Source organism: Gossypium arboreum, chromosome 1 (genome assembly GCF_025698485.1).
Source record: "Gossypium arboreum isolate Shixiya-1 chromosome 1, ASM2569848v2, whole genome shotgun sequence".
Lineage (NCBI taxonomy): Eukaryota > Viridiplantae > Streptophyta > Magnoliopsida > Malvales > Malvaceae > Gossypium > Gossypium arboreum.
Window position 1 is genome coordinate 120,403,810 of NC_069070.1, and position 26,711 is coordinate 120,430,520.

General features: G+C 32.8%; 5 protein-coding genes and 1 long non-coding RNA gene across 8 annotated transcripts; 2 read left to right on the forward strand and 4 right to left on the reverse strand.

Annotated features, from left to right (window-relative positions):
* The first annotated feature begins 724 nt into the window (after nucleotides 1–724).
* On the forward strand, nucleotides 725–1,629 carry LOC108473083 (uncharacterized). Its single transcript, XR_008286671.1, has 2 exons — nucleotides 725–1,073; nucleotides 1,416–1,629. It is a non-coding gene; the product is annotated as an uncharacterized LOC108473083 (long non-coding RNA).
* Nucleotides 1,630–2,459: 830 nt separating this feature from the next.
* LOC108461387 (uncharacterized) lies at nucleotides 2,460–5,864 on the reverse strand. 3 transcript variants are annotated; one of them, XM_017761226.2, is made up of 5 exons: nucleotides 5,615–5,862; nucleotides 4,926–5,044; nucleotides 3,970–4,835; nucleotides 3,186–3,569; nucleotides 2,460–3,018 (listed from the first exon to the last, which is right to left on the reverse strand). In XM_017761226.2, coding segments are annotated over exons 2-5 (1,344 nt in total). In that variant the 5' UTR covers nucleotides 5,018–5,044; nucleotides 5,615–5,862; the 3' UTR covers nucleotides 2,460–3,016. The 3 variants fall into 3 exon arrangements, with proteins under 3 accessions (XP_017616715.1, XP_052887329.1, XP_017616714.1); XM_053031369.1 differs by having other exon boundaries at nucleotides 3,970–5,040; nucleotides 5,611–5,864; XM_017761225.2 differs by having other exon boundaries at nucleotides 3,970–5,044.
* A 1,198-nt stretch (nucleotides 5,865–7,062) lies between these two features.
* Nucleotides 7,063–11,945, reverse strand: LOC108461182 (protein NARROW LEAF 1). The gene is made up of 6 exons (XM_017760916.2): nucleotides 11,736–11,945; nucleotides 10,293–10,824; nucleotides 9,988–10,131; nucleotides 9,400–9,640; nucleotides 8,135–8,635; nucleotides 7,063–7,688 (listed from the first exon to the last, which is right to left on the reverse strand). Exons 2-6 carry the CDS (start codon nucleotides 10,785–10,787, stop codon nucleotides 7,258–7,260), a joined length of 1,812 nt encoding a protein of 603 aa, XP_017616405.1. The 5' UTR covers nucleotides 10,788–10,824; nucleotides 11,736–11,945; the 3' UTR covers nucleotides 7,063–7,257.
* A 1,442-nt stretch (nucleotides 11,946–13,387) lies between these two features.
* On the reverse strand, nucleotides 13,388–18,155 carry LOC108464587 (serine/arginine-rich splicing factor SR45-like). The gene is made up of 12 exons (XM_017764952.2): nucleotides 17,568–18,155; nucleotides 16,560–16,628; nucleotides 15,826–15,914; nucleotides 15,617–15,663; nucleotides 15,442–15,522; nucleotides 15,184–15,352; nucleotides 14,880–15,093; nucleotides 14,740–14,802; nucleotides 14,336–14,476; nucleotides 14,009–14,075; nucleotides 13,883–13,920; nucleotides 13,388–13,644 (listed from the first exon to the last, which is right to left on the reverse strand). The coding sequence occupies exons 1-12, from the start codon at nucleotides 17,819–17,821 to the stop codon at nucleotides 13,578–13,580; spliced, it is 1,299 nt and encodes a 432-aa protein (XP_017620441.2). The 5' UTR covers nucleotides 17,822–18,155; the 3' UTR covers nucleotides 13,388–13,577.
* A 2,455-nt stretch (nucleotides 18,156–20,610) lies between these two features.
* Nucleotides 20,611–23,449, forward strand: LOC108461382 (DNA-directed RNA polymerases II, IV and V subunit 8B-like). The gene is made up of 4 exons (XM_017761218.2): nucleotides 20,611–20,840; nucleotides 21,569–21,726; nucleotides 22,843–22,934; nucleotides 23,022–23,449. Exons 1-4 carry the CDS (start codon nucleotides 20,765–20,767, stop codon nucleotides 23,131–23,133), a joined length of 438 nt encoding a protein of 145 aa, XP_017616707.1. The 5' UTR covers nucleotides 20,611–20,764; the 3' UTR covers nucleotides 23,134–23,449.
* Nucleotides 23,450–24,196: 747 nt separating this feature from the next.
* On the reverse strand, nucleotides 24,197–24,939 carry LOC108463177 (auxin-responsive protein SAUR78). The gene has a single exon (XM_017763121.2). The coding sequence runs from the start codon at nucleotides 24,768–24,770 to the stop codon at nucleotides 24,336–24,338; it is 435 nt and encodes a 144-aa protein (XP_017618610.1). The 5' UTR covers nucleotides 24,771–24,939; the 3' UTR covers nucleotides 24,197–24,335.
* Nucleotides 24,940–26,711: the final 1,772 nt, after the last annotated feature.

Genomic DNA, 26,711 nt, shown 5'->3' on the forward strand with positions numbered 1-26,711 from the left:
TACATGGTATATACATAATAATGTAAAAATAAACTATTAGTAATATTATAAATATATACATATAGTAGTAATAATAATATAAAGGTATTTCATATAAACAGTATGCACGTGAAAAAAAAGAAAAGAAAAATAATAATTACAAAAGTATGAAATCAAAATAATATGTAGAAACATGTTTATTCTAAAAGAATAACTGAAACTTAATTGAGAGAAGAAACAAAATCCAAGAGATAACTTACAAGTAAAACAAATTATTGAAATGTAATTTTGGACTAAAATTAATTGCGTATAAATGTCCGAGATCTAAAATTAAAAATGCCCCAAATCTTAAAATATCTGCAAAGGGGGCAAATTGAAATAGCATACGATCAGCAGGCCAATTTAAAATAATATAAAACTTAAATATGGCCCGATTGAAGGCTAGCACAAAGGAGGGGACCAATTGCGCAAATTACCCAATTAAAGGTAACATGCATGGTCCCAAGCAAGAAAGTTGATTCCACTCCTCCCATGCTACTTTGTTTTATTATTAATTAAAACTACTCCCCCGTACTATTTTGTTTTATTATTAATTAAAACTATTCCCCCATACTATTTTGTTTTTATTATTAATTAAAACCATTCCCCCATACTATTTTGTTTTTATTATTAATTAAAACCATACTTTATTTTCTCTTTTTTTATCATAAAAAAAACCTTTTTTAAAGAAAAAAACAACAAAAAAAAGAGTTAAAACACCATCTTACCACCCTACATTCATTTTTCAAAATAGAGAGAAGGCTCTCAACTCTCTCAACCCTTCCCCTCCTCCGGTCATCGGACCGGCCATCAACCGTCACGCCGGTCACCGGCCACCGACGGCGGCGGCGCCGTCCACGGTGACCGGAAAATCTTTCGAGGCCCTTTTTCACTTCTCTTCTCAAGTAGAGCCCGGATTTGGGGTTAAAATGACCCAAAAACCTTCAAAAATTAATGAGAAGCACCCTAGAACTCAAGAATCCATTCGGTTTCAGGCCACCGATCCTCGGCGGTGGCTTCCTCGGTCGTCCACGATGTTGGAAAACTGAACACCGGTAAGATCCTTCCCTCTTTCCTTTTTTTTTATATTTTTTACAAGTTTTTTTCTTTGTTAAAAATATTTGTAAAATAGATAAAACGAACGAATAGAAAGAAGATCAAAAAAATAAAAATAAGGACAAACACCTTTTGAATTTGTTTTCTCCTTTTGATTTCTCCCAAAAGTCTCTGTAATACAACCCCCTCTAATACAATCTCTTCTCTCCCCAAAATACAATCGATTCTTCCTCAAAATACCATCGATCCCCCCCTTTACAATCGGTTCTAGTATGGCCTTTATAGCCATTTACAAACTTTATTATATATATTTGTTATCTTTTCTTCTTCTTGTATGGCAGGCAAACGGTGGTGGAGGCATGTGCCACTTGGTAGTGGTTGGAAGTGGGTGGTTGAGGCTTGCGGCTAGAGTTTCTAATTTCCGAAAATAGATTGTGGGCTAGGGTTTCTAAGCTTTTGGGCTTCTTTTAGGTTTTAATTTTTGGGCTGTAATTGGGTTGGTAGCTTTGTTTGTAAATGGACTTTTAATGGGCATTTTGATTTTTTTTTTCAAAATTTGGTTTATTTATTTTAAGGCCCGGGCAAAATATGAGTTCTACACCGATCAAGTAAGCTAGTTTCTTGATTGTTAAAACTTATTTAGCCATGCTTCTTCCTGTCATAGTTCCAGGTGATGTAGTTATCCACATGTTTCTTCCCCAACAAAGGGCTTTTTACAATTTGGAAGAGTTTTACGGTAACACACACTCGTCAAGCTGCCATCTGAAACCCGACCACCATTTCGCAGTTGAAAGCTGAGTCAACTCCTGAAGGAATCACTCACAAGCACTGGCTGATAGAGAACTCCTATGGTGGAGCTGTTTCTATCTGCAAGGTTCAGTCAGCACTACATTCTCATCGCCTCATGCCCTGCGGGCACTCTCACAGTAGGTGCTTCGATCGCAGGTAGGTATCATCATTCACTAATCACACGAATCAACATCAATTGGAATCAGCATCCTTACATGTTCGGCTTCTTGTACTCTTCTGGATAATGCCCTTAAATCATTTCCTTACTAGGGTTCATATATTTAACCAGTGCAAGCAGTTGCACCGTAAGGCTCAATTAGTTATAATGAATATCTTCATTGGTATTGTTTGTGTTTGTGGTGCCTAAATGTAGGTTAAGGCTGCAAACCTAACACTGGCTACCATTGAACGAGCTATAGTTAAATCCGACATGATAGACATATTCAAGAGTTGAACCGTCCACGTAACCCCGCTGAGACCCTAAACAAAGATTTACTAAATTTGAGCTAATCCATACACCTTGAAAACAACTATATATACCAATGAGCCTTTAATAAATATAATAACAGCAAAGGATATTCCTCAAAATAAGTAGATTTGTATCTGTAAAAATTGCGTCAACTGCCACTATAACAAGTCATCAAACTGAAAAGATCCCTGTTATTCCTCAATTTTTGTTTTCTCTACAAAATGAAAGCTGAAACATGAAGCTGAAACATGGAGGGAACTCAAGAAACCAAAAAGAAATGAGCAATGGAAGAACCTTGAGACCACAAAGTGAAATTTACCTAAGAAGCTAACTATTCACATACAAATGTATTCTTTCCTTATAGTTTATACAGACATGTCTGTGAGCTGTCTTGTTTGCAAATTGATACAGTGAAAACCTTTTCAGTTTAGAAAGGGCTGGGGTTTCAACAGAACAATCCTGCTGGTTGCGTTGGAAATCCAGATTGATTTCTGCAGACAATACTCGGTCTGCAGACATGTTGTGGTGTTGTGTTCTGTGAGAATTAGCCGTTGAAGTACAACTCAAATCTGGTTTGGCAGAAAAGCTCATGTCATACATAACCTCCGAGTTGAAATCCTCCAAGAAGATCACAAAAAATGAGCTCATTAAGGATAATTGCACAAAAGGGAACTACATTCCGGTTCCTGCAGACAATATATATATAACTCATTCAGTTAACAGCATTCAGATCATCATCAGAGGAAAAAAGAAATTCAATGCACTTTAGCGTATATTAATGACGATTAAAAATGCTCGAGATAAATCTAGCAAAATTTTCATGGTGTTGGCAGAAACATAAACAGAGACTTACAGTTACAGTTTGCTGACTGTTGGCTGGCCTGTCCTGGTTCTGTCAGGCTTAAATCCATATCATGAGTTGCAGTCCAACCAGGTTCATATGCTTCAAGAAAACCAATCTTTGCCTTATTAGGTAAATCATGGGGATGAACAAATGGCACTCCCTGTGGCCACCCGATTTCCATTCTGATATTGGCACAAGGGCTATCAAGTGCATGAATGTGATTCTCACACTCTTTTAGGTTACAAAACCTTAGTTTGATTCCCTTTTTGTCCGCAATATCCTGAACCCTTTCCTTAAGGACACGTTGAGCCTCAAGCCGTAATCTCTTGGAAGGAGGCAGAGGTTTGCATCTTGTATTATTCTTCCTTCGTCTCATCAAGGGCTTCATAGATCCTGTACCAGCATTTCATTGATCCAAGGACCTGCTGTTAACAACTTCTCACTAAGGCTACATGGACAGAAAAATAATATAACAAAAACGATAATCCAACATCAAGAAGACTAAAATGTTATGGTCCAGATCAAACTATCGAAACCCCTATCTTGCCTGTATTTTTGGAAATTTTGGGGTCAAAACATTAATTCAACAATAATCCCGGTCCAGCATTCATGACTAATGAAGTGTATTGATAATACCCTTCACATTTCTAGGCATGATTTCTATTGTTCTTCACTTGGAGAACTAGCTAGACAATTGTGAAAATATTTTCCTATTATAGTCATTTTATTGCTTTTTCTAGGACCAAAACTGGTATAAGAAAATGCTGCATACATATTGAGAAATACTGCCTACCGTCTTGGGCAGTCAGGAAACTGAAGCTCTGGAAAGTGTTTCTATTAAAGAGCTGATCAGTTGGGTGAGATCTCTGCATGAAGTCATCAACTGGCACTGGAATCTGGAACTGAGCTTCAACCCCATGACCAGCTGCTCTCATCTCCGAGCAACTGAGACAGGTCATGGATTTGGGCATGAGTTTGAAAACCAAAGAGCATCGTCCATACATGTTACCCGGAATATTATTAATCTCTGTCCTATGCAGTGCAGGATTGACATAACCTGCAGTTGCTTGATAAAGTGCTAGTCCGGGATAAACGACAGCTTCTTGAGGACCAAGGTCCCCATCAACAAGAAACCACCGACCATGAAAATCTCTTACATGCAAACCTGCCTTATCCGACTTAACGACAGATATTAAGCTTTTATCAACCTGGTGATCATGGTCATGGAACATCATCAATTGACCATCATCCTGTGTTGTTAAATTGTGGTGTTGTGCCCCATGAAAAGAAGGCCTTGCATGACAGCACACAGATAATACCGAAGATGATACTTCTCTGCTTCTTAATGGTACGTTATCAAGTATTTCGGTAAACGGAGAGCTGCGCAAATTCAAGCAATAGCTCATAGCATCCAGTATGCCTCGTGCTGCCTTACCAAGCAAGCCAAATATGTCGGGCAAACCACCTGGAGGAAGCTCCATTGCATTACTGGGCTCTATAGGAGTTAAGCCTGGTCTATAATCATAAGTTTCGTGCCAAAGTTGCGGATCAGCATAGTAACCAGACGTTTTGCACCATTCACGAGAATCATTTGTGTGGATCATGTCCGCGGATGGGTATGCTTCCCTTTGTTGGAAGTAAAGGCGAGCAGAATCTAAACTGGATCTCAAAAGAGCTGCATCAGCAGCTGGAAACTGAATGACAGCAGCTGAATATTGAGCAAAAGATTGTGATAAAGTAGAGACTGACAGCTTGTAAGAGTCTGAAGGTAAGCCCTCTGAGGGTATGAGATCAGTAAGCTTTACACGACCCAAAGACGGCAGGCCATCATCACCTGCCATTAAATTCTACCAATGTATACCGGCTACCTACGTTTCAACAAACAATAGAAATTCAAAAGTGGCATCAATCAAAAGACCCTTAAGGCGAAATCTGTCATACAGTAAAATCTCCAAAATAGAACAAGCAAAATGATTCGAAAAACCGGATTAAACTCATTGCTAGCTTAATTTTAGTTCCTACAAATAGGTTAAGGAAACAAGAACAGTCAAGCTATCTTCTTGCAGATGAAACTATAATTTTCTTCATTTCATAGCTACCACAATTCAAGCTGGTTTTTTTATACCAATTGGTAGGATATATTTGATAGTAAATTAAAAACCATAATTTTTTCTCTTTTTTTTTGAACACATTCATGCGTGAGAAACTCTAAACAGATCCAGAAAAAATCATATAATTCATCCTATCACAAAACATATAACAGCCAAAAAATGAACTTTGCTTTAAATTCTGAATTTTTACAATATTAAAAAAAACCAATTCATAACATCAAAAATTAACAGAAATAAATGCCCAGATACCTGTAAAAAAATTTAAAAAGGAAAAAAAACCCCAAGAAACTTCCAATTTGGTTTTGTGAAAAAATAAAAAGAACTTGCCTTTGGTTGAACGAATTGCCTTCCTTCAACTTCTACAGTGAATTCAAAGCTGAAAGGCTAAAAAGTTGTGATTATGAGCAGCAAGAGAGGTAAAATGGAGACGGTATTTTCTCGGGAGAACAGAAAAAAAGCACCTTTTTTTCCCTTTTGCTTCATAAAATGTACTCGGTTAGGTTTGGGCTTTGAAGATTACAGGTCCAGATCTTTGATTTATATTTTATATTATCTCAGTATTCTCATATATTCATGTATTTTGATATGTTTTAAAAATTTCTTAAATTTAATATATCAATAATTCATATTAAATATATTTTATTAATTTTTTTTGGTGCAATGTACGATTTTATGTATTAATTAAATTATATCAAATTATTTATTATTAAAAAAAGTGTACCATTACACTAATTAAGGAATTAAAACAAAGGAATATATATATGTATAACAATTTTCCCAATTTATTTATTTATTTCATTATCACTATCTAGTGTTATGTTGTAAAACTTTTATTTTCATTTTCTAAAGATTACTAAACAATTATGTATAACAAATTGTTTTTTAATTATTGTGGTTTAATTTAATTTTTAAGTAATTATTTAAATTATTATATTTATTTTTAATTAATTGTTATATATTAAATTAGTTATAATTTTTAATAAAATAAATGAATAATTTTGAATTATGTGAAGTTCTGTGAATAGTTTTCAATAGGAGAAAACATTGATTTCCTTGAAGTTTTCAATTTGTATGAAGTCCAAATTTGTTTCATTGATGCTTTGAAATAATTATGATATTTTCTTTTAACCAATTCTGGTTTAAAATTTTAATTAATAATCATGTAGTGAAAAAAAATGTTTAAATGAATAAATCACTATTATTTTAATTTTAGTTATAGACATTTATTATTTTATAATAATATTTCAAAACACATGTTTATCAAATTCTGTTAAATATATATATTGTAATTTTAAAATATTAAATAAATTTAATTTAGTGAAATTAAATATTTAATAATTTATTTTTAGGAAAAAATAAAATTAACGTAAAATCTAAGGCCCTGAAAATATATTTGATATAATTGCTAAAATTATTAAATATTTGAGATAATTAAAATTATCAAATATATTTTTCAAACATAATTAAAATTATTTTCTATTTATTAAAATAAATATATAACACAATTATCAGGTGTCAACAAAATAGATATACCGCATGATAAAAATTAAATTGTCCGCATCAACCGAAGGTCTAAAACATTATAATATTATATATATATATATATATATATATTCATATTCATATACAAAAATTAAATATAAATAATAAAGTTTGAATAAATCATAAAACGAGCAAATATTTTGATTTTATCTTAAATTAAGCTCTTTTAAAAGTGAAACTTTAACCAACTCGAGTTAAATTTTGAGCCTTAAATTACGAGTCGAGTCGAGCTATTTAAAAGGAAACAAAAACTTTACTCAATCACTTATAATTTACTGAGGTTAACTCGACCTAGTAAGTTGACAAAGTTAAAAGAAGCACGTACAATTTGCAGCCTTAACTCACTTGATTAGAGTTATAGGACTGCAACCCATATCCAACTACAATGGTGGGTCTCAGTTTCCCACCAGCTCAATCTCCAAAAATGGTTACTTTGGTTCTTCGGTGCTGGTTGAAGCTTCGGAACGTCTCCGCTTGGCTTCGTTGTCACCCAAATGCAACAAAACACAAAGGTCTTCATCGCAGCCGTTCCTTAAGGATGCTAGATTTTCGGAGACAACTTTGTCAGAGAAGTTTTTGTGTAAGGGAGACCGTCCGATGAAGCTTGGAATGAACTGGTGTTCTATGCTAGGACCAGCATTGATACCATCTTCCAAATGAAACTCTGTTTTTATTGTTGATGGATTCGTTTCCGGGCTGTTGCAGTCTACTTCTAATGGGATATGCTGAATTTGAAAACCCAATGGCTCAAATTTGTTTTCGCTTTTGTCCTTTAGAAGAGCTCTATCCGGGGTCGAAGAGTCCCCAACCGTTGAGGCTATAGCTGCTGCTGAGGCAGCTCTTTGTTCTTGCACTGCTTCTGTAAATAAAAATAAATGAAGTAACATTAGGAACAAGTTGTGAAGTCCCATAGCAAGTTTGTATGGTGCATGCCTACCGATGAATATGGCTTTTCGTAGCCTAAAGACCGTAATTGAAGTGTAAGTTCAATTTCCAGCATTATATTCGGATATTCGTCCATCACACGGTTCTGTCTCTCTTGGTCTATCTTGCCAAAGAGAACTCTTAAATTAAAGAGGAAATACGACAGACACGCTTAAACTAAGATTACTCACTCAGAAACGAAGAGAATATGCATTCAAGCTAAAGGCCTTTAGTCATCTTTATGATCAGCACAACAATAACACGGTTAAGGTTAAAAAATTCAGTCATGGCATCAAAGAGACAGTTCAAATCATTCTACACATCAAGGCATCTTCTCAGAATTGATAAAATGCTAAAAGAAGTGTTTCGGAAGGGACAAACCTTTAAGCCCTTCCTCCGTTATGATGATATCAAGCTCGAGGAGGTTGAGCAGTCGCCCGAGATCAACCCCACTGGTCCAATTTTCGGGTGGCTGTCCAACTTTTAGCTTAAGTCTGCCCCGGTTAGCAGTTCCACCCCATATAATTCCTATTGGCCTTGGCTTCTCCCCGTTTTCACCCTTCATTATGATGAGGCTTCCACTATCACCTTCAAGGTCAAAACTTTGCTGATTCTCGCCAACGACAAGAAAATCAGTTAAGAAGCATATGCCTTTCTCATCATTATATTCAAGGGCATAAGCTAATACGGTTCCCGATGTTAAGCCAGAACTCCTTCCAACCTTCATAACGTGCTTACCAATAAGGCTACCGATTGAAAACTGCAAATCAATAACCTTGACATCACCAATCTCACCAACACCTTTAACAGATGTAGTAACAGTGGACATATCAAAATCATCAGCAAAAGGGATAAATGCGCCATCTGCTCTGACAAATGTTTCTGCAAGTAAACGGAATTGTTAGGAACATGACTGAAAACCAATCAAGATGTGAACAATGACGGACACTAGGAAAACCTGCTTAGTAGATCTAATGGCAAACATGAAAGAGGATAAGGAAACAACTTGCAATAAAAACCAGAACCCAATGTGATATCCCCACCCCCCACCCCCTTAGTTTGCACTTGAGACCTACATGTTGGAGTTTCGAGACTTAACCATTGATGTCTCCTAGAGAACAGGAGCAAATGATGTATCAACCGGCAAATACACCATCCAAGTAAAAAGTGGGAGCTCCTCATTTAATCAACTAGTCCAATGACATAAACAAAAAAGAATCCCAATGAGGTCCAATTTCAATAGAGCCATAACTACTAATCATATTCCAAATAGTGCAAAGGCATTGACAAGATACATAACTAAAAAGATCTTGAGACAAATAGGTCATGGAAGTTAAAATAAAAGCAAGGTAAAAAAATCCCGTTTCAAGCGCAAAATTAAAGAAACATGAAGAAGGAAGCAAAGCACAAAACATATCCGCCCACCAACCAAAAGTAACGGTGTAACAATAACCAAACATTGGCACGAAGATTTTAATGAACCAACAGTATTGGATAGGTTTCTAAAGGAAATGAGAATGACATCTTTAAAAAGCTTATTAGGATAACTTCAAAATAGTTAAGTGGTTTGTTCATGTTGCAGCATAAGCTTCAAAATGAAATCAAAAAGAGAATTAGTGCAACTCGAGTTATCATAAAATCCTTACCTGGGTTCGTTCCGGCAAAAATGCCATACCAAAGATCATCTGTGATGAATGAAGTAGCTCTCTCCACTGCACCAAGATATACACCAGGACCAAGTGTTGGAGGCAAAGGATGGAACATTTTTTGATTTGGGTAGTCCAAGTCAACTGCAACATGACGATTTGTAAGAAACCCAACTTGTCGGCTGCCAGTTTGACTTTTCACAATAGCACCCAAAGTCCCATAAGTTTCCTGATTAGCTACCTGAGGTGAAAAAAGCAATAGTAATGGTGTACATGAAGATTTATGAGACATGAAACAAAATGAACAAAAAAGGGATGTGAAATGGTCGATAAAGTTTTACATGTCAGTCATCTAAGACTTCGCTGAAGAAGATTTCTTTAGTCACTAATTGTGAACACAAACATATTGCCCAGATATATAAAGTAACATGTGATTTTTTTAATCACTGATGATAATACCATATAGGACTAGAGTTGATCTAAAGCTTAATTCGGATGATCAAAGTTCTCAAACATTCTTGTACACCAAAGAAAATCTACCAACTACCATACATCGGGAAAAAACAGTGCAAGGCAACTTGAAAATACCTGAGAACCTGAGCCAATATGCGGATCACCCCCACGCAAATCATCCACAATCTCTGTGTACAGCTGCTCCTTGGGTGCTGGCTCAGGCGCACCGAAATATGAGAACTCCACAACATCCACATCACACCACACTCCTCCTGGTCCCTGATTAAAATATTTAACACTTATTTTATCAGCATATTGAACCAGATTCCAACTAAAAGGGGTTGAAACAAGATAAAACCAGAGTGTAATAAGAAAGGAAAAGGTAAAAGAATATAAGTAACAGAGGAAACGGGGAAGGATAGGAAGTCAAATTGAATAACCTCTAAGGCTGTAGGTAAACATTGGATGGGACTGAGCCATTGCTTGTCAACTTTCCTGGAGACGAAAACAAGGATAGCTGGTATGTCAGTGAGCACACCCTTTTTAATACGAAAACCAATCGCTGTCCCAAGACTGTAGCATCTCAAAATCTTGCTATGAAATGCTCTTATGGTCATTAGCTCGAGTAATGTTGTTGCTTGTTGCCCTTTCGGCAACCGACCAAGAGTCTCAGGCAGAACTCCTTTCTGTAGATTAGCAAAATAGTTTGCCCTCTCTTCAGCAGCATCGTTTAACCTGCTGGATGTCGGCCATGAAAAGTAAGGAGCATTGTTATCACTGTGCTGTCCAGCCGAAGCAAAAGGCTGAAGTGTCGGTGAACTAAATGAAGGAAGATGAGGATGACAGCAGCAGGTTCTTTCAAAATCCAAAGCCGATTCCTCTGATGGTGTTGAACCGGAGCAACGACCCCTCATATTAAGTCTAGATCGGCCCATCGTTTGGACTGGCTAAACAGATAATGCAGTGAAACACCTGGAAACCATAATAAATGACAATGACTCAATATACACAAGTATCTAAGCAGGCAGTTAGACTATGATTTACAAATAAAAGATTACCCTTTCTTTCTGATTCAAACCCTGAAAGAATAATAACATGAAAGGCCAAATGTAACGACGGGAATTTTTTTTCACTTCAATTCAGCCTTGTTAATTTTAGATATAACATGAAAATATGGTAAGCGCCACATACTAAACATAGAAAACAGTTAAATAAGCACAACATCAACATGATATGTTTAATATAAATCATATTCTTGTCTAGGACACGTTAAATTTCTTCATTAATGAAACTAGATATTGCCACCATTGTATGTTGAAAAATGATTTTTTTTATTTTGATTTTTTTCTAAAGAAAATTATAATTTAGGTCACTTAACTTTTTGAATAAATTTTTGAGTCATAATTTTGAAATTTTTCATATTAAATTATTTGCTTATAATTTGAATAACTTATCATTGGGACTTCTAGTCAAATTTACTTTTTAGAAAGAAAAATATATAAAATTAAGAGTTCTTCATCATGATCAAAGTGTTTACACACTATTTGCTATTACTAATGGAGAATAATATACAATGAATTTAGACCCCCACCCCCGTAAATTTTTTTTCATTTTTTCCGAAACATATTTATGCACGTAAAACTCTAATCAAAATTCGAAAGAAAATCAAATAATTCATCCTATTACAAACCATCAAAATTTCCATTCTTTCTAAGAAACAACAGTCAAAAAAAAAAAGTGCAGTTGCTTTTAAATTTGATTTTTTAAAAAAGAAATTCTCAATTCATAAAATCAAAAAAAAAAAACAAATACCAAAAACCTTAATAAATAAATAAATAAACAAAACTGAAGAGATTGACTTATGAAGGAAAAAAAGAACTTGCCGTTGTTTGAGCGAAGAGCCTTCCTTCGTGTTCTACAGCTGAAACTGTGACTGTGGGCAACTAGAGTGGAAAAGGGAGATGGAATTTCCTCGGTAAAACAAGGAAAAAATAAAGCACTTTTTTTTTTTCCTTTTATTTATTCATAAAATGAGTTTAATGGCTATGGGCCTTGCTTAGAGCTAAGCCTCATTAATGTTTGAGCTTTGACATATTAATGTTAGTTCAATCCTAATTCGTCTCGAATTTATTGTTTTTAAAATACTTTTCAACCTATAAATAATGTCAAATACATCATTCTTTTATAAAATACTCTTTAACCTCAATGCAAAACCTATAATTTATAAAATAAAAATAAAAATTGGAAAATCATTTTCATGATCAGAATCGTGTTTATCATCAAATTTTTGTAATATTTATACAGTATTTTGTATATTTTAATTTATAAAAATTATGATTTATATGTCATCTTTATATTTATTTAAATTAAATTTTGAAAAATATTTTATATTGATTACTTAAAAACATTTAAAATCCATATTTGTATATCAAGATATTATTAGTAAATTATTTTTTATATTTTATTATAATTTAAATCGATGTAAATAATTTATTTTTTATGTACAACATTTTATTTAAAATAAACATTTTACCTTTTGAGAATAATTTTTACCAATAATATTAAATACTAAATGTTTTTAATGATAAAATATGTTAATTATAAATTTACGATTCATACCAATGAAGAATAGGAGGGTTGACAAAGACTCGACTTCCTAAAATAAAAATTTTCTATTTAGACTCTTTAAAATTTTAAATTTTAATGATAAAATTACACTTTAACACTTCAAAAATAATAAAATTTTAATTAAATATTTTGAAAATTATAAAATATAAATTATTAAAATAATAAAATTATATTTTTACTATTATAAAAATTTTCTAACTTCACCTAGTCAAACCCCTGGCTGATACCTAAGTCTAAGATTCAAGTATGGTTAAATAATCAGTTGACACCAAGGTCAAGATTCAAACTATGGTTAGCCCTTTCTTCCCTTTCTAATAGAGGACAAAAAGAATTTATTACTATGGTTAACCCTTTCTAACAAAGGACAAAAAGAATTAATAAAAATCTATTACATATTTCAATTCACTCCTCTATCAATTTTCCTCTATATAAATTAGCGTTAATTCCTCAACTTTAATTTTGTCAAAAATTTTAGCTAATACTCCTACTTTACGAAACTACAAACAATTAATTATCTTATCTATTTGTCATACTTTACGAAACTACAAGCATCTAATTATCAGATCCGCAATTTAACAATAATGTTTAACCCCATAACCCAAATAAACTAACTGCTCAATTTTCCTTAATTTCTGTGAAGAGGACTAAATTCATGGTTAAAATAAAAATAAGAGTTAATATATATTTTAACTCCAAATAACTGGTTCCTATTTTTTTTTTAACCTAATTGGTACCTAAACTTATATTCCGTCACTGGAATGACTAAATGTGAACAAAAATGCCAAACTGATTGACAAAATACAAATTTAAGAACCAACTAAGTTCAGATAAAAAATTCAAGGGCATAATATATATTAACTCTAAAAATAAAGGCTAAGTGGTAGAGAGATTTAAAAGTAACTAATGGTTTAGGGAAACAAACTCTTTCACACATAATGTACTCATTATCAATAATCACAACTCATCATCAAGACTTTGTTAAAAGGCAGTTAGAGTATCATCACAGATGCAATGTGTAAGTATTATTCTCAAGCAACTCGATACTGACTCCCCTATTACATCATTCACACAACAAATAGAGAATCAGCTGAGGGAATCTACGGCTTCCGAGGAGGCGAACTACTGCTGCTGCTGTTGCTGCTGCTTCTTCTTCCTCTCAATGGCCTGCACATGAAAAAAGCATCCCTTCATATTATAAATTGGAAACCACAACAAGAAGCAACTTGGGCCATAGGCAAAAGTTTTAAGAATAAGCACGCGCACAAGAGAGAGAGAGTTCTCATGCAAGCACAGCTTAGTCTCCGTGAACACACAGCATCTATCGATCATTAACAAACTAATAACAAATAAATGACGAAACAAAGAAACCATCTTGCGATTGCGGGGAAAAAGTTGAAATTACCTCCTAGGACTGCGACTCCTTGAAACCCTTCGTCCTGCCTGTCATAATTGAAAAAGAAAAAGTCATGTTAAATAACTAGTAAATATGTTACTCCCCTCAAAACCAAAAGTAAAGAAATCGCAAAACCTTTCGGGGACTGGGTGATCGGGAATAGGATGATGACCTCCCACGCCGTGCTGCAGGTCCTCTGCCTCTGTTTTGAAGATAAAATACCGAAGTAAGATACAAGGTGAACACATGATTACAAACAACGGTAGACAATTGATAAGAGGACCAGCACAAGCTCAAATTCACTCATTCAATGAAGTTAATCAAATTTAATTCCAGCCCATATAATTAAATATAATAATGCATTCCATTTTATCACTATTCTTGAAAACTTTTTGGCATATTGCAGGATAAACAGTGTTGTGATGAAAATGAAAAAAAGATTGTTTAGAGCAAATGCCCGACCTTGGTGGTGAGATTGACCTTGAACGAGAACGAAGAGGCCTGCGAATTGGAGAACGGCTCCGCCTACGAATTGGAGAAGGGCTACGTCTACGATTGAATGGAGACCTTCTTGGAGGGCTACGAGGTCGTCTGGGAGGTGAACTGTAATAAAACTTAATAGTAAGCAAATTATAGTTGAACTACTTTGTCTCGACTAATCTACACTTCATACTGGCAAGAAATCAACGCCAAAGTGTTAGTTAAAACGGCCAATACTGGGTTTGCCTAGCAAATTATAGCACTCTTGATTTCTCTGATTCAGTAAGATGTGAATTTATTCATTTATTCACAAGTTGCGTCGACTCACTAGTACCTTAGGGCAATAAAATTAAAGCATTATGGAAATAAATAAATCGCATGCATACCGGCGCCTTGGAGGTGGAGAACGCCTTCGGATTGGACTGCCACGCATCCTACGCGGAGAGGTCCTGAAAACATTAAATGGGTCAAAATCTTTCAAAACCAGTTCATTTAAACAAGCTATTACCTATTAGGACTAACAGACCTTGCTGGAGATCGAAGACGCCGTGGAGGAGACAATGGAGAACGACCTCTAGCAGGAGAGGCAGGTCGGCGCCTAGGAGGTGTTTCACCACGACGACGAACCGGAGAATCAGGTCGCCGACGAGGAGACTCTGGTGGTCGTCTAGGAGATCCACCTCTTCGACCCACAGGAGATCTCCTTCGTGGTGAAGGCGGGGGTTTCCGTTGAGGAGAAGCTGATATCCATCAGATAACAAGTTGAATAACATGTTAAAAACTAAATATACAAATTAAAAAAACATAAAATTTTACAAAATTAAACATACGTTCCCGTGGTCGTTTTGGCCCATCTTTCTCGGTATCAGCATTAACATTATCAGATTTGGGAGCATCTCTTTTAGTAGTAGCAGAAGCAATTGGCTTTGGTGGCGGAGAAGCTTTTGGTCGTGGAGGAAGTGTGAACTTTGCTCTTACTACATTGCCATCAATCTGGGCCTGCATTAAACCAACAGTTAACATCATTCTCAGAAATGCTAAATCTAAATACTGCTAATAGTTTACTTTCACATCTTAGCAAAACCTACACCATCCATGTAAAGTAGAGCTTTTTCAGCATCTGCTCTTGTCTTGAATTCAACATATCCATATCCTCTTGGAAGATTAAGCTGTTAACACAAAAAAAATGTCTTAATAATAATAATGATGATGATGATGATGATGATGATGATAAAAGCAAAGATATAACTTGTATGAACTTACAGCACGGTCCATTGCAAGATCCACATTTACAACTTCACCGAAATTACCTACAGAGTGGAAAGGTGAGGACAATTATGTTAAGCATTGAACTAGCGATGCATCTAATGTTTAAAAAAACTAAGAAAACAAAAAATAATCCAAATACAAGATGTTATTATTCCCAGTCAAGCATCTATGCTTCTCAAAAGGTTAAAAGGTAAAAAACATACCGAATATTTCTCTTAGATGACCTTCATTAACATTCCTGCTCAGTGAGTCAACGTAAAGAACCAGAGACTCACGGATGGGGGAAGTCTTCCTGAAATCAATGTCAAGAACAAATAAGTACTAGCGCACAAACTTCAATCTTTTATTTTCATAATATGGAAACATTAGCATACAGTTAAATTCCTCCCATATTATCAAGCATAATGTATGTTCACAAAATTTCATATAATACAAACAACCAAGTCAAAGTTTCTCATTTTCTCATGAAGAAAATAGGAAGTAATGAAAAATTACCCATACCCAAAACTATAGGGAGGAAAAACCATCCTTTGTTTCATAAGAATTAATAAACAACAATAAAGACAGTTATCCTGTGAGAAGAATAATTAAACTAAAAAACTGCTTTTTAAAAGATTTATTGGTTTTCTCTATCACTAGAAGCCCAGATCCACTAACTTCAAACAAATTAGAACTAAGTTTCTTTTTTCTTCTTCTTCAACAACTATTTCATTTTCTAAATCATGCATTACCTTTAAAAATTCAGTCCCTGGTTGGTAATAATATTGAACATATGCAATCCATACAGAACAATATAAGGACTCCGCAGAACTTTAAACTGACAATACTGGTAAATCTGAACTTAACATAGCTCATATACAATACATAAAACAACATAATGCCTCTGCAGAAATCTAAACTGACAATACTGGTAAGTCTTAACTTAAAATGTCTTTACCTCGGAGCTGGAGATGATTTTTTAGATTGCGGAGGAGGGGAACGACCTCGCCTAGATGCATCAGTCGCACTGTCAACAAGAGAAAAGAAAACTCAGATACACAAATTAAAATTTCAGGAGGATATCAACTGCATGCAAGAGGGAAATAAAAAGTAGGAGGGCAGCTAATAGTATCTAAACGGCAGCTAATAGTATCTAAACTTGAGACACCAATGTAGCAATGTCAATAAATAGGATGGCATTCCCAACTGCATAAGACAGTTGAATTGAGTCCCGCAATCTAAGCTAATTAAATGGACTGCACTCCTCCATCAGGACTCATAATTCATAACTTTCATCGACTCATAATTCATAACTTTCATCAACTCATGTATACATATATTGGATTCCAACTCAATCAGCAAACAAAGATATGTCAGAATTCACCCTTCCAACCATTCCAAGCAACCATAGCTCAATAAAATTAAATTACTGCATAAAGCGAGTAGGTGAAGTAGAACACCATGAGCCAAGTTTCCAAGCTCTTATCATGACGTAGATCATTCAATTTTGGCCATTAGCAACCATAAAGAATGCTATAGGTAGATCGTTGGTTTTGTTTTTTTTTCTATTAGCAAGAATATAATTTACTAACTTTCAGTACCATTTACAGAGGAAGGGAAAATGATATCCCTAATATTCCAAATACCGCTCCCTCTGGTTGTTACTTCACTACTTTTTTTTTTACTACTTGCTTTTGCTCCCTAAGCATTTGCAAAGAAACTAGAAAATCGATTAGAACACTAATACTAACATAATTGTTCCATGTAAAAAGTAAAATCATTTCCTACAATATCCAGATTTATTATTTTCTTTTACATAGCAAAAGCAGCAGCCAGAGAACATCTAATCAAAATAGAATTAAATTCCTTCATTTCTTTCATCGAAATTTTCAAAACTTCAAAGTTATCAATCCTTAACGAGAATACAAAAAGCATCGTTAATCTAACGAGCGAAAAAGAAAGTAACCTTCGACGCTGAGGAGGACTGCGACTTCGAGAGCTACCGCTACGAGAAGGAGAAGAGGTTAAAGATCTGGAGCGAGAACGAGAGCTAGACGGGGAAGCAGATCTGGAGCGCGACACTGAGCGAGAGCGAGAACTGGACTTGGAGTCTGAACCGGAATAAGAGCGGGAGCGAGACCTAGACCGTGAACGAGAACGAGAAGAGGAACCGGAACCGGAGACAGAAGGAGAACGGCGGCCTCTCGTCGGCTTCGCCATTGGCGGAATACAAAGAGAGGAACGGTAGAAATAGGAAACCCTAGATAAACCCTAGGGGGTCGTAGTTGAGATGGTATTTTGCGGCAGAGGACGCAATTTATCTGGTAAAGAAAAGCTACCGATTTTTATTTTTTTTATTTCGTTAAAAATTAAATATATAATTTGAAATTAATAATATATATTTATATGTTATATTTGCAAAATTAAAATAAAACAAATTCGTTTAATTTGTGAATTATCTTTTGAGGAACTAATCCTTACTCTATTGGTGCGGTTAAAAGGATATCTGATATATTTCAATTAATATTAGTTTTTTTCCGAGCAACACTTGCCAAATTCAACATTGAAGAGTTCATTCGATTCCTTCTTCATATGTTACTAATGCACAATAATCTCTTTCTCTTATCATCGTGCATATTTTTTATTAGAAGACTATTCATCGCCTAAAATATTAATAGTTTTCAATTTATATCTATTTACAATCTAAGATTTACTATTAAATTTTTTTCTTGAATCATCAGTCTTCTTATTGTACTCTTACTTTTTAGATTTCATAATGTCAATTCTTGTAGGTTGCTGAGCGCCGATAAATAGAATAACATAATCGTAAGACAAACTAAAATTAAATGAAAACTTTAGCCTTTAAAAATATTAAATTTCTCCTCCAAGATGTCAATATAACTCTGCAACTAGCAAACAATCATTAATTAAGAAGCAAAGCGTTCCACTGAGTTAAGACCGCTTCTAAAACTTTTATTAAAGTAAACACTTGTAATTAACAATATTAAAGTTACTGCAATTGATTTACGCTTGTATTATCTTTTTTTATATATAACAAAATGTCATCATATTATGAAATATTATTTAATATGTGGTCAAAATGTTAGTGGAAGAAAATTTCAACATTAAAAGTATAGTTATAAAAGTTTATTTAACAATTAAATCATAAGAAAAAGAAAATCTCATTAATTTTGAATTGGTGTCAAGTTTGTCGACTCAATCAATGATATTATAAAATTAATAGACTTAATATTAAATTTAGCACTCAACAGTTACATATTTTGTCAATTTTATATTTAATTTTTCGTTAAATTTGGTTATTGTCATTTTAAAATGTGTTAAATTTGACCACTAACTCTTCAAAAGAGTTGAATTATTGTTTTAAAATGAAAAATATTAACTAAAATACAAAATTTACATCTAACAACTCGCATAGCAATCCAAATATACTTTGTGTTTTTTTTATGTTTTTTCTAATTTGTTTGTTTTATTTTTTTCTAATTTTAATTTTTTTGTTGATATGGTATATAAAGAAAATAGTGCCATGAAGTACATATAGACTGCCACACCAACATCGTTAAAAAATAATTTTTAGTTAACATTTTAGTTAAAAATGAGTTGACTCTTTCTAAAAAATTAATAATCAAATTTAGTTAGAAAAATTAACAATGGTCATATCAACAAAAGACGAAAGCGTTAAACACTAAATTTGACATTATGCCCAAAAAATGCATGAAAAAAGCAAAGCCTAGTTTTAGTTAAAGTGGTAAAATTAAAATTTTAAAACATTTTCATATATAAATTTTTAATTAGTTTTATTAAAAATATAAATGATAAAAATACCCTTATAACAGATATCTTGTTTAAATATAAATGAGTATTTTTCATAATTGTTCCCAATCGAGTTAGTGTTTAATTGATTATTGACACCAATTCAATCAAGGTTTAAAAATTCTAAGGGTAAATTACATGATAAAATATTCATTTAAGGGTTAATATATATGAAGGTACCTAAATTTAGCAATTTATACCTACTTGGTATTTAAGTTTTTTTTTTATACCTAACTGGTACCTAAACTTAAAAATTGTAAGCCAACTTGATACTTTTTACGTACCTAACAAACATTGTTAAAACATTTTGACATCGCGCTAATGTAGCATTAATGACCAATCATACAGCAACATGTGGTAGCCTTACATTTTGAAGCATGAAGAAATAAAAAATATTAATTTTTTTCAGCACATTAAAATTTTAAATTGCCACGTGTCATTGTGCTATTGGTTATTAAGGTCATATCAATATATTTTAACGGTGTTAATCATTTTTCTAAAAGACGTTTCCATTTAGCTTATGATTTCCGTACCAATAGTTACCTCCATATATATATATATATATATATATATATATTAACCCTTCATTAAATATAGGGTAAATTTCATTATTAGTCACTAAATTATATATAAGTTTTTATTTTGGCTATTAAACTATTCAAAAGTTTTTATTTAAGTCATCAAATTATTAAGATCAATGCTATATGGCTTCCTAGTCTGTGTTGTCTTTATCATTCAAAAGCTCTCTTTATCATTCTTTTCTACGGTTCAATTTTTTTCATGAAATAGTTTTAGACGTCACAAATATACGAACTAAAATTTAAATTATTTTTTTCTTCGATCTTTGACACTGATCGTCATATCAACTTCGATCTAAGGTATGTTTTTCTGTCAATAGATACTAATTTACAATATTAATTGTCAAATCGTCGTTTGGAACTCACTCATGGAACTTTAAAAGAAAAAACTCTTAACAACCTTGTGACTCAAATAATTTTTTTAAATAGTTTAATAACTTAAATGAAAATTTTTAAATATTTCAGTGAGCTAACTATAACTTTTTTAATTAAATGACCAAAATTAAAACTCACTCATAATTTAATGACTAATGGCGTAATTTGTCTTAAATATATTACAAATAATAATCAAATTACCTAAAAGCAAAAAAAAAAAAAAAAGATTCCAATTTGCTTTCAGACCGAGCCTGAATTTACCCTAGGTTTTGGGGTTCCCTTCTCTTATATAAAAGCTACAAAGCCATTCTCTTTGGTATCTGTTGACTCTTGTTCAGATAGTTTTTCTCTGTTTCGAGTGTTTAAAATTTTGCAGACGATGTCAAACTTAATACTTTTTGAGGATATTTTTGTTGTTGATAAGCTTGACCCAGATGGGAAAAAGTTTGATAAAGGTCAAATCTTTAATCTCCTCTTCTTTTTTTATGTTATTTTTTGCGATTCTTTCTCTAATTACTTACTTTGGGTATTCTTATTTCACTGTGTTTATTTCATTGTTCTGTAATATTTTTCAATTTTATGTATATGTTATGGATTTGGATGATTTTCTAGTACTCCAGGCTCATTGAGAAACACTGGATTTTGTTCCCAATTATTAGTATTATTGGTGTTGTTTTTTGTTATTTTGATTAACTTTTTTGAGGTAATACTCTAAAACTATGTAGGGTTAGAAGTGCATATTTGGTTTAATGTTTACTTATATGGTAGATATAAAGCAGTTTTAATGGGTTTTTTTCCACCTAATTTTTACATCAAGCTTGAACTCGACTCGGAATTCCGACCTCGATACTCTAACTTGAGCTCAATTAAACATCTATTTTTAAGCTCGAGTTCGACTCAATAATTAAGATTAAGGTTTATAATATATATTAAGGGTAGTAACATAATTTAATAATGTAAAAATATGAAAAGCTCGAAAAGGCTCATAAGCCATTCGAGTCAATTACTAAGCTCAAATTCAGTTTGACCAATAGCTCAAGCTACTCGAGTTCAAGGTTGACTCGATAATTACTGAATTGAGTTTTAATTTTTTTGAGTCGAACTTGAGTAGCTTGCGAGCATTAGTGTCTGATTTACACCCTTAATTTGCATTCAATTTACATTTGTTTATACATTGATGCAGTTACCCGCATTGAAGCACGGAGCCAGAACTGTGATATGTTCATGCACCTCGATGTAAATACAGAGATATATCCTATGCATGTTGGTGATAAATTCACAATGGCGTTAGCTCACACGTTGAATTTGGATGGGACGCCTGATACTGGCTATTTCAATCCGGTAATCTTACCATTATGTTTTAATGGTTAACGCTCTTGGCTATTTCTTTTTCTGCAGCAAAAGATACTCTTATTGGAAATGAAACTATTCGGATAACCTTGACTCTAATCTCCTGAGCTTGAGTTCGATCACTAACTGTTTGTATATTCAGTTTCAATTTGGTTCTAATCAATGTTTTATGTCCTAATTGTTTAATAAAGTTTGTCAGTCACTAAAGCTATTCATAAAGTTTAATATGGTTTGGCCTTCCCATATGATATTATCAAAGTTGAACTAAGCTAGAAAAATGTGGATAAATTGTGGTTGCCATTGCCGTTTATGTGTGTGTTCAGTGTATGGGGCTTTGGAGGGTGTGTTGGAGAGGAAAAAGAAACGTCTTTATGTTTCCGTAGGTTCTTAAGAGGACTAAGTGGCTACATTAAACCGATTACTACTGTTGCATATGGAATGTGTATGTAGCATATGTTATAGTTTGTGGGGGTAAATAAACAATTTTCCCTTGAAGTTTGGTCTCGGTAACTAAGATGTTCACAGGGTTCTAATTCTAACAATGAAATAATTATAGGTTTGATCGTTTAGCTACCAAGTCTTATTGGTCTCGAGCTAAAACAGTGGTCCAAAATTCAACTTATTTTCCATGAATACTACACATTGTCTTTAATGTGCCATATGATAACAATAACAAGTTGAGCTTTATTAGTAGAGTCTGCTATACAGATCAACGTGCCATTAATAATTTAAATTTTCTGTCCTCTCATGTGCAGTTTCTTGTTCGTCTTCCTTGACAAGCAATACAAAGACCAGTTTCCTTTGTTTGCACTCTTTTGCCAAAGATACATCATTAATCGAACTTATCTATAAACCTTGTCCTCGGAACATGCACAAACACAAACGACTGGTCTTGTTTTCTATTATTTATTATCTCAATGAAACCGTTCAGTGAGAGAGTTAAACAAAGAGAAAGAGATAATCTGTTATTATTTTCGAATATGGAGCAGCTCGCCAACTTTATTTAAACAAGTCTATATGGTTATTATATATGAAAAGGTGCCTATATCTTAAACAAATCCATTACTTCGTTGCCGTATTATTAAAAAATTTCAACATGTATTCCAGGGGAGGAAGTCTCTTGCAGATAAGTATGAGTATGTCATGCATGGGAAGTTATACAAGATATCAGATGATTCTTCAGGGAAAGGACTTAAAGCGTATGTTTGTTAACCACAACTATATCTTTGTTTATTCCATCATTGTAGCTGCTTGATCTTAAAATTAAAGGTGTGTGTTACTTTCAGGGAGATCTATGTATCATATGGTGGGCTTTTAATGCTATTGAGGGGAGAAGCTTCTCATGTCTCCCACTTTGAACTTGACCAGAGGCTATTTCTTCTCATAAGGAAGCTCTAAAACTTTCGTTATATCGAGTTATATTGAGTGTTTCTCTGTTTAGGTCGGATAAATTTATGTGAGCTTCAAGGCGGGTCTATAGTAGTAGTGGTATAAAGGGCGACTTCTTGACATCGAATTTCCGAGCAGACTATGTCTTGAGTTGGATATAACTGTTGATTTGTATGTTATGTGAGAACAAACCTATGCAATGCATGTTGTTAGGTCTTGATTATGGTTTCCCCTTCATTTTTTAATCTTCCATTTATTGCTCTTCTATATATTGCTCCTTCATTTTGAAGACCTGATAATTTATTTGACCAAAGTATTACTTAAACTGCTGCTTTTTTTTCTTCTTTCTGAAATCTCCTATTGGGTAGTTATATGAACTCTTCTAATTTTTTTTCTCTATCGAATTGGTTCAATCAATTAGATTATTGGTTTGATCAGTTCAATTAAAAAAGTATTAAAAATTTTGAAAAAATTCAAATGGTTTTTTAGTTGTTCGGACTGGTTCAATATCATTCTCTAGATTAATAATTCAATTTATTTTCAGTTCAATCGATTTAATTAATTATACGGTTTTTTCTTATTCTCGCATTTACAAAATTTGAATACGTAATTTTATTTAAGGACGTTGATTTTTATTACTACTCAACCTGAGTCGGTAATGTAACCAAAGGTTTTGCAAACTCGACCTGAAACAACATATGATAACAGCAAATATAAAGTTTATTTTATTTAAAAAAATCCTTGAAAAATTTGTCAACAAAACAAATTGATTATGTCATGTTATACATAAATTAAACCCTTGGTCTGCTCTTTATTTTTATAAATTAAAACTTGTTTGCCAGTATACAACAACGAAATAATTCAATGTTAAGTACTTTATATATGTGCTGATATAATAAAACTAGAACAACATTGATTAATATTCCTCTTGAAAATAAATAATAATATAGTCAACTTTAATCGAATAAAATATATATATATATATATATATTTATTACAGCTTTATTTGTCATGCAGAAAGAATACTAATAATAGAAAATAAATTTGGGTACCCAAATTCACAACAAAAAGATAACACAATTAAGAGTTAATTAATAAAATGGACATTAACAAATATTGAATTATCACAATAAACCTCTAAATCATCATCATCATCATATGAATACTAAATAAAAGAACATATGTATGTATGTATATATAAGTAAATTGATTCAAAACACATAAAGGTCAGTCAATTCCTCCAATGAATCCAAAATGAGATTTGGATCAGAATTCTCAATCATCCACAAAAGATGATCAAACAAAACTACCTCACATTTAACCAATATGTGATCTTCCCCTCCATGCTTTTGTTTAGGCCTCTCTATTAAAGCATGCAACAATGGATGTTTAAGGTACTTCGAACTAACCACGTATCGTTTCCTCGTACTCCCAACATAAACCGTTTCGTAACATTGATGTTCATCATCATTATCATAATTGTCTCCATCTTCGTTCCTCCTCGTTCTTCTTCTTATATGATCCCATATATAACGGTGATGATCTTCTCGAGTTGATTTCGATCTTAAGCTACTATATGAAGATGACCTTCCTAGTTGTCTTGACAAGCTCTTGCATTTCCTAAGTAGGAGATTTATCTTCTTCATTGATGAATATCTTGTTTGGATGGAAGGAAAAGTATGGGATTTTGATGGAAAGATGGTGAGATTTTTTTTTTTGGAAGCTAAAAGGAAACTTAATTTACACTCATGAAGATGAACAATAAAAGGGGTACTTAAAAGGGTTTTGGGTACATTGGTGGGTGCAATGTCTTTGTATTTCGGTGCTAGAAAATAAATCTAGTGGGATCGACCTTAGCAACTAAAACATTTTAATTATATGAATTCAAAGAGACGGTGGACTCATCATTTTCATGAATTTTTTTGAGGGAATATATGATGGGGAGCTTTAAAATACTTCAAAATTTGCTATTAGATCCTACTTTGTGTAAGTTGTATATTAGTACCTGTATTTTAATTTGATCGATTTTAGTCTCTATATTTTTCGAATTTTAAAATTTTAGTCCTAATCCAATATGGTAGCAGTTAAATTTATTAGGTTAAATTATGTCATTAGTCCCATATTATGCGTGAAGTTATAGATTTAGTCTACATTCACCAATGAATTTAATAGCTATCATTTGGTTAGGACTAGAATTTTCAAAATATAAAAGTACAAGAACTGAAAATGACCAAATTAAAGTAAAAGTACTAAATTCACAACTTACACAAAGTATAAGGTCTAATAGCGAATTTGACCTTTAATATATATATATATATATATATATATATATATATATATTAATATTGATTAGACATGTATAATAGTTAGACTATATGCTTATATCTAAAGATTTGTCCGAAATATGAGAGAATTTGGACAAAAAAGGAGATCCGAGGAAATGGGCTTAGATAAAAATTTACGTCTGTTTCTAACATTTAAAACCCGAACCTAACCTAATTTATACTTTTGTAATATTTTTTGTTGTTATGTAAATTATATCATGTAAAGTTAAATATATAATAATATTTAATGCTATAAGGTAAATATTAAAAAATTAAGTTGTCCATGCTTAAAATTTTAATAAAAATATATACAGTTATTATATATTAAAAAATATGAATAGATTTAAAACAAGCTTGAGTTAATCATTGACAAATATGAGCGAATTTGGGTAAAACTTAAAGCTTATATTTTTTTATCAAACCAAACTTAGACAAAAAATAAAAGATGTTAATATTATACATAGTTATGACCCGAATCTGACCCGACCTAAACTTAAACACCTCTCATCTTGATCACAAAATAATGTTATAAAACTCAAAATTTAATTTTTAAAATATGACATCCCATAAATTTTGAGACTCTAATCTCATCATTTATAACCTAATTTTTGTTTAGTATTTGTTACATTTATTAAAGAAATTAAACCCTGCCTAATAAAAATTAGAAAATGAAGAAGAAGATATAAATAATTAGAAATGAAAGATAATAACAAAGATGCAAGGCATGTCCCACAGGGATGGAAGGGCTTGGTGGTATCATGGTTTTAAGTGACACTAAGAAAAGGAGTGCACGTGAACAGCTTTGTCACTCAGCCCTTTCTCACATGCCCTTTACCCCTTTCTCTATCTTTTTATGTTGAAGGTTGTCTTAGATTTCGATTAAATTTGACATCAAATTAAATCAGATTTTTAAATTAAGAATAAAGCTCTTTTAGTATTATTTTTTCTATCCACAAAATTTGAATTTAAAAGACATTAAATTATTTATCACTTGACTCATAAAAGTTGATTTCTTTTTATTTTTTCGTACCATACACTCAAAAAATAATTTATAATATCATCATGTTAGAATTTTATTAAAATAAATCTATAATATAACTTAATAAACCAGGATCTGTCATGTCAAATCATCAAGAATAAATTAAGAACAAAATTGGATGCGGAAGCGCACCTGAATCCATGGATTCCTTGAGACTTTCTGGAACTTTGGGGATTTGATCTTCCAAATTAGTACACAAGAAATTTAAAGAATATCTGCTCTCT